We start from the raw sequence: 8,479 nt of genomic DNA, 5'->3' as shown, positions 1-8,479 counted from the left end.
TCAATCAGGGCAATGAAGATTCGTGGAATGGTTTGTGGCAGTTCTGCATATAAGAACAACTTCATGGGGTCGGCTGATAGTCAGGCACGGATGGAGGAGGAGCTGGAGTTACCCCTCACTGATGGACATTTCAGAAAGGAGGAAGGTCAATGATTTCAATTGTATACCTACTAGGGAGACTACCTGCACCAAAGGAAAGTTCTGACCCAATGCTCATACAGATGGCCCTGGTTCAACTGAGTGGTCCTCAAAGAAAGACAAAAGTCTTAAATCTAGGAAAAAAACTGGTAGGAATGAGGGAGACAAGAAAGAGTATGGGGGGGAAAGTAATCAGAATATATTACAATTATATTCTAAAATATAAGAAGTTTCATATTCTCAAAAATATGAAACTATCAAAGGACAAAAATTAATAAAATACATTTAAATATAAAAGTTAATAAATAATTCTGAAGTCAAGTTGTGGCGGCTTAATGCCTTTAATCTCAGCAAATGGGAGGCAAAGCCAGGCAGATTTGTGAGTGCAAGGTCATCCTGGCCTACAGAGTGAGTTCCTAGACAGCCAGGACTACACAGAGAAACCCTGTCTCAAAAAACAAAACCAAAACAAACAAGAACAAAGAACGAAACAAAAAAATTGGATAAGCCCAAGTCTATAAGTCTTCAATGTTTGCAGAATTAACTCTCAGAATACTAAAACATTATTAGAAGAAACTCATGCTTTTCTCTGTATGGTTTTTGTTATCATTCTAAACCTGTCTGCCATAGTGAACTACAGTCCACATTTGCAAGATGAAATAGAAGAAAAACTGACACAAGCTAGTAGCCTTAAATCTTGTTCTGATCAGAGCAAACCCTTCAGCAACAGCAAGAAAAGGTGTTTTATTAAGACTGTTGCTGTGAATGAAGGAACATATACCCTTGTTTAGACAAGCTACTGACTCTATCATCCCACCATTAACCCCTTGCAACTGCTGATTTGCGTACTAGAGTTTCACTGAGAAATCACTTGGGGGAAAGTGTCAAATGTTGTTGATCTGGATGTGATTATTTCGCATTCCATTTAGAACTTTTCAACAAATGTGATAAAACGTTGACCAAGGGCCTCCTTATTCATCATTGTGAACAGGCATAGGATTACTCAGAAGTTTTATAGTAAAAAGGGCCAATAAAAAACATTTGATTATATCAAATATTGATGGAACCTTTTTTTTTGCATTACTTTACTTTCTGTCTTGGATAAGAGATAAAATATTTTTCATTAATGGACTTTGGTTAACTGATAATTAAACACCCAAACAAGATGTGGACAAATGGTTGTTTTATTTGACATCACAGTTTCTGGTCCTTCCTAACTGGCAGTCACTATTCTGTGGATACCTTCAATATAATCACTATCTTTATGTGCATAATACTTCGTTTTCCTCTTTCAGCCTTAAAATAGTAAAAGACAAATCATCTTCACTGCACATTAATTTTAAAATTCGTTGAGCAGCAGGCCTCATGGAAAAATTCTCATCAATAACTAGGCACAGCATTCTCTATTTATCTTCTTTAATATGTACAGATAGCATGCTTTCATGTTCTCTAAGAACTGGATTTTTTGGTGATAAGCAATATGGAATTAAATACAACACACAATCAAGTGCCATTTAATACTGTTTAATATGGAAATTCCAGACAACCTTAAAGACATACAGAGGTCTCGTGCTCAGTCAGCACCACTGGAACATCTCCCGCCAGGAGGAGGCATCTGGTGTGTTCAGCTCTTCCTATGGCGGGCTCTTGTGCAGTTATTTCTCGCCAGTCTGGAGTGGACAGCGCTCTGGAGGAAGAACAGATTCCAGTCTCTGCCAGCGCTCTGGAGGCCACAAAATATGTGTGGCATGGGCATGCAGGAGTCCCAGAGAAACCTGAATCCAGGGGAAACACAGAGACAGCAACAAAGAAATCATTTTATACTGACCATTATAAATAGGTTGAAAACATTGATTCAGGTCTGATGTGCCATGGAAAGACTATGATTAAAAACAGAAAACATTTAGGAGCATTTTCCCAGGGTTTGACATATGCCCACTTCTTTAACCTTTGCAACAGTGATTTGAGGGAATTATGGTTTTAATTTTCTAAAGCAGGAAACTGAGTTCAGCGAAGTTTAGAAAGGCAAATACATATGATGCATTGGGACCTGGTTTCAGTAATGTTTCAGGCTCCAATATTAACCAATGCCCTTGGCAGGTTGTTTGCACAGACCCAGGAAACACGAATCTAGTCTATAGTCTCATATGTCCTCTAGAGCTATTGCCTGAGAGAGACCTTTATAATACAGTCATAGAGACCCCAACACACACACACACACACACACACACACACACACACACACACACACACACACACACACCATTGTTCCATTTGCTAGATGGGCAATCAGTGTTCGGATGTGAGTCTGGGTGGGGACTATTTACAGGAAGAGCCACCAAGCAACATGGGCAAGTACACAGGATGAGAGCTCAGATCAAACAAAGTTGAAGAGCAATAGAGAGAAAGCACCCAGACCATGGCACATGGAACAAAAAAACAGTATTGGCAGAGATGAGCAGCTCTCTGCTCAGAGAAGAAATCAGAAACACGCTGTAGTTTAAATATAGTCAGGATCAGCCCAAAGAAGAGCAATAAGCCCTGGCGACTTGGGAACAATTTCTTTCCTTCTAATTATCCTGAAAATTGAACTTAAAAAGAATCACAAAATCAGCTCCACCCAGCATACATCACTGGTCCCCGTGCCTGTGGTTGTACTCCCTCTTACTGCATGTCTACATACACATCAACTCATACACTATACTTATCTTGACACACATCAATGTGTGCATTATACATGTTTACACACATGCCTATATCTACATTATATCATGTCTACACCTAATTCAGCATATACATTATACTTGTCTGCACACATGTCAACATACATATTATACCTGTTTGTACATACATCAAAATATACATTCTACTGTCTGCATACACATCAACATATACATTCTATTTGTTTTCTCAGACCCTTGAAAGTTACTAATACCCTGTGGAAATACTAAATACTTCAAAATGCACCTAAAAACTAAAATTCTTTGCCACTTGAGCACATTGTCATTGCCATATGCCAAGAATCTCATATTAACAGAGTAACAAAACTCATACACATCCCATATGCAAAACATTCTAGTTGTCCTGTAAATGACTTTTAGACTCCTATATTTTCAAAATACAGTGTCTAACCAAGGATCTCAGGCTGCATCTGCCGGTCAAGAGATTGTTTCCATCCCCAATCAGTCTACTCTATCCAGGGTCCAGGACACCCACTTTATGATGTTGTTTATCTCAACTTGCTTGAGTTTTCACTCATGAAAAGACAAAAGGTAAATGCTTGGCAGGAAAAAATGCACTTCATGTATTTTTCTGCTTGTTTCATAAGAGGGCACAAAATATCAGTTTCACCAACTGTTGAAATAAAACAATCAACAGCTCAATATGATGGTAACCCGTCAGTTAACACTCAGTTCATTCCCAAATAATAAATAATATGTGGTGTTATTTTGAAACAGTATAAATATTCTGAATATTGATACATTTTATCAAATGGTTTTATTGCATATCACTATTGTTCCTTAATTATTGACACTAAAGATGTATTTTATAATTTTAGTTGGCAAATTCTTTTTAAAAAATCTCTCTCAACACCAACTGCTATGTTTTCTTTATTTTTTTGTTAAGTATGTAGCTTATTTTATATTATGCTATGTATGCATGTATATGTGGTTTGAGATAGGGTCTTACTTTAGAGCCCAGATTAGCCTGTAACTCACTATCTAGCTCGGACTCAGATTGCACTGATGCTGAGAGTTTCTCCTGCCACAGCCTCCTGTGGGCTCTCTCTCTCCCTCTCTCCCTCCCTCTCTCTCTCCCTCCCTCTCTCTCTCCCTCCCTCTCTCTCTCTCTCCCTCTCTCTCTCCCTCTCTCCCTCTCTCTCTCTCTCCCTCTCCCCCTCCCTCCCTCTCTCTCTCTCTCCCTCTCTCCCTCTCTCCCTCTCTCTCTCCCTCTCTCCCTCTCTCCCTCTCTCTCTCTCTCTCCTTATCCCTATCCCTCCTCCCTCCTCTCTCCCCTTCCCTCCCTCCCACTTCCCTCCTTCCCTCCTTCCCTCCCTCCCTCCCTCCCCCTCTCTCTTTCTTTCTCTCTTTCTCTCCCTCCATTCCTATACTTCCCCCTCCCTCCTGGCAGAGGAATTTTAATCCAGCAACATGGCTTCCCTAGGCAAGTAATCACATCCAAAGATATGATCCAGCTGGAATACAGACATGCCCTGGATTACAGTATGATCTAGCAGGCAAGGTCACGAATCAGAGAAAGACTTGATACAATGAGTCAGAGATAGGACGTGCTCAACTCAGAGGAAAACAGCACAGGAAAGAAAGACTACTTAAGGGCAAGGTAATGCATGGCATGTGGTGTGTGTCTATGGCAGTTTTACCAGGACAGTTGAGTTACAGACAGAACAAGGTAGAGAATGAGACGGAGCCAGAAGATTAGAACGTATTTGCAGAGTTAGTATGATGCCAAGCAGAGCAATTCAATTAGAAATCTAGAGCAGCCAGACTGAATCAGTGAGTTTGGACGATCAGATTGTATGGAGGCTAGAAGCTTCCAGGCCTGGGTCTAGGGTAGTTAGCACAGAGAATAAAATGTTCTGGGCTCAGCCTAATCCATGTATTCTCACAGTTTGGGTAAGGCTCTCATCTCATCACTTCATCTCAGGAAATAAAAGTGATAGCTACACACCTGCTCTCCTCACCCCCATTCTCTCTCAAGTCAAAACCCATTACTATTTTCTGCTTATTTGTAGGTTGCTTAGATACCTCGCTTACCCAGTGGGTTTCTGTGTGTCCTTTAGAGCACTTTCTTAGTTTTAAGTACCACCAGGCATTTTAGGCTTACCCTGAACCTCATACCTGTTCTATATGTAATCCAATGTTTCTTTCAGGTGCTTTGGTTCCTTTTAGCAAGGAGTGTCGTGTATAAGCAACATCTGATACCAGTTATGCCAGTGGTCTTGGGTTCAAATTCAGAAAATAAATACAAAGACAACAACGACACAACAAGGTAACCAATACCAAAAGCTGCCCTTCACCTTTTCTTTCTTTATAGTTTATCTTCATAGTGACTAGGTGGCTTCCTCCAACATTTAAATACCCATTTACCAGGCACTAAACTATATAAAAATAGTTTCAGAGTAACTATACTATAATTTCTACCTACAACAAACTTACTGACTAAAAATCAAGATGTTTTGGCGATCATTTTGGTACTTGAATCAGTATATTTTCTGTTACCAGTGTTTACATCCTACAATCTGGGTGAGTTACAAAGAAAGTTCACTGGCTCGTGTGTCTGAAAGAATGAGGTTGAAGGTCCACAAGTGTTGACCATTTCTCAAGTGGCCCACCTTTCAACACCACAGTTCACTAGGTTTCCTTCTTTCTAATACTTTACAGTGAGAGGAAACTGCAGTATAAAATCTTGGAGACAGACCATTTCTATCCAGAGCAGCTCTATTATACACTGTATTGTAAGAATATTCACTGTTGGTTTAAATCCCAAGTGATAAATCCCAACAGATAAATCTCTGTTATCACTTTATAAGCAAGTTCATTTGTTTCTACTTACATTCTGTTTTAGTTTGCTTTTAATCCATTTTTATTCAATTTTGAGTATGGTTGTGATTGAGTGTGATTCCTAGCACGTGCATGCAGACAGACAGACAGACACACACACACACACACACAACCCTGGCAACAGTGTTACTGGTTAGAAAATACTTCACTGGATATAGATGATCTCGCATCACACTGCAGTTTTATCTAGCTTTGTTCACAGGTAGGCTCAGGTGAGTTAGAGAACAGTGGTCTCCATCTCTTCCATCGTAACTCATTTTAGGTTTGATGGCAGCTACTCAGTTGTCTCTCAAGCACTGAGTTGCTTTTCCAAGCTGTTGAATTTTTATCATAAGGGTGATTTGCCAATGTTTTAACTTGGCTGAACTGTTGCCAATATATTTGCTTGCTTGCTTGCTTGCTTGCTTGCTTGCTTGCTTGCTTAGTTTGGAGCTCAGTTTTGGACACAGTGACTGAATTCTAATTTTATGTTAACCACTCATTTTACTGAAACTAATCTTACTGGATTTTTTTTTATTCTGAAAATATATTTAAAGGTACCATTTTCACTGTCTGAAAGAGTTAAACTAAAAAATTATGAATAGTAATGGTGAAAATTTGGGGGAATAATATCATTATTGTTTAAATGGTGAGATAGGATTCTGAAATTCAAGCTTAAAAATACTGAAATTAATATGTACAGAAGATGTTTAATCACTTGCTTAATTTTCTTGTGGCTTTTTACATTTTTTATTTTATTTTGCAATTTTATTTTGAACGGTGTCTATAGATAAGGGGAGAATACAGTGAATATAGAAATACATTAAATTAAAAAGCATATGAATTTTTCCTATATTTTTACTTATATACTGGGCATAGCTTTGGCCTTCTTATGTGCTATATTAGTGAGGGTTCTTTAGATAAATGAAAAGGATTTAGATATACAAGTAAATTTATCTTACTAAGTAATAAATGTGATTAGAGATTTTTGACAAATCCAAAATTTGACCAGAGTGGCCAGGAAAGCATAGAACCAGGTAGAGTTCAACCCAGAGGACGTCTGTGGGCAGCTGGGGGCAGCCGATTGGTAGTAAGTACAGCACCATCTGCTTGCTCATTCTCTTCTCACACCATGTTACTCAATCTGTTGCTGTTCTTGGGCCTTCACCTGACTTCAGGAGGCCCACCCACATTACGGAAGACAGACTGCTCTCCTCATGCAAGAACAGAAATCATTCAGAATATTGTTGGACACTGTATCTGGGCACTGTGGCCCAGGGAAGGTGGCACATAAAATCACCACCCAGGAAACATATTCAGCCACCTCCACCCTTTGCTTTGTTCCATGTTACACTTAGTACTTGGCTCCAGAAGGCAGTGTTATGAATGACTTACACATATGACTCACTTCTCACAGTGACTCATCAGGTAGACATCCTGTCTCATTTACAAGCAAGGAAACCAGTATCAGCAAAATATTTTTCAGCTAACACTAAAGTAAGTGAGTTTCTACACCATAGTTATTAACTCAATGTGACATTTTTGACAGACAAAGAGGCACAGACTTAATTAAGTTGGGTCAGTCTGTAAAGTGGTTGTGTCCTGGACAAAGCAAAATATGGTTGCCATTCTCACCATGCTCCTTGACATGTATATCTGTCAGGGACATGTATATTCCTGAAAATACCAGATTTATCACAAAAAAATTGGGATAGACCACATCTTTTCAACTTTGTATGATGAAATCTGAGTACACAATCTTTCTCAGAATTTGACCATGTCTGCCTATAAGAAAAAATGAAGTTAAAATAAGACCCTGATGCAAACTCATTTATATTCTTATTAGAGGAGATTAAGACACAGATGAAGCCCAAGAATCTATTCACAAGGAGAAAGAACAGCTGATGAACACTGAATGAGGGGCTTCCTAAAATCCACAAAAAGAGAGCTTACAACAGACCAAACCTGCTGATCCTTTGATCTTGTACTATCTTCTCTAGAACTATGAAAAACTAGATGCCTCTTGTTGAAGCTACCATCTGTTATATTTTGTTATCACAGCTCAAGAATATGAATATGCATGAAAATAAAAAGAAAGATGGAAGTGGGATCAATGATGTATCAAATACGCATAACACAGAACACAGAACATATTAAAGGGAAAAGGCAAAGGACATATTTGGAAAGAGGGAAGAGGATATGTTTACCATATAAAAGCAACAGGTTTGCATTAGGTTAAGTACTTTGACCACGTGTTTAAGTTTGGCTTTAATGTCCCTCAAAGGCCTGTATAGTATAGGGTTCCCCCCTAGCAAGTGGCTCTTTTTGGTACTATAAGGGGTAAGGACTAGTGGGAGGTCTTCCACTCACCCTGGGTGCCTTAACCCACCCCTTTGGCATCCCAGTCAGAATAACAGTTTTTCTGCATGCTACCGCCATAACATACCAGCCCCCAAAGGAACAAGCCAACCAATCATGGTATAAACCTCCCAAACTGGAGCCAAGTAAATCATTTCCCCTTTTAAAAGACTATCATCTTGGACGTTTTGTTTTTAATCATTGTTTTCAGACAGGGTCTCATTATGTATCTATGGCTATTCTTGAACTCATGGAGATCCACCTGCTTCGGCCTCCCTAGTGTGAGGATGAGAGGCACTTGCTATAACGTCTGATTTGTCTTGTACACATGTTATAGTAAAAGGAAGCTGATTAAAGATCCAGCCATACCAGTGGCACAGTGGGATTGGATCCCCTTGTTCTTTACTCATGTGCATCCCAGA

At 39.2% G+C, this 8,479-nt stretch overlaps 1 protein-coding gene across 2 annotated transcripts in view; it reads right to left on the bottom strand.

Moving 5' to 3' along the window:
• Positions 1-1,646: 1,646 nt before the first annotated feature.
• The window catches only part of Immp2l (inner mitochondrial membrane peptidase subunit 2), a 910,609-nt gene continuing 903,776 nt past the window's right edge, over positions 1,647-8,479 (bottom strand). For both annotated transcript variants that reach the window (XM_029484783.2, XM_029484782.2), the window contains one exon: positions 1,647-1,913. In XM_029484783.2, coding sequence (XP_029340643.1) covers positions 1,763-1,913 — 151 coding nt within the window. In that variant the 3' untranslated portion in view covers positions 1,647-1,762. The remainder of the gene's footprint in view (positions 1,914-8,479) is intronic.

The sequence above is a fragment of the Mus caroli genome, unplaced genomic scaffold (assembly GCF_978045245.1).
Source record: "Mus caroli unplaced genomic scaffold, Mus_caroli_1 scaffold_14, whole genome shotgun sequence".
NCBI lineage: Eukaryota > Metazoa > Chordata > Mammalia > Rodentia > Muridae > Mus > Mus caroli.
Note: the sequence above shows the minus strand (reverse complement) of the source record. Positions and strands in the feature narration are given on the sequence as shown.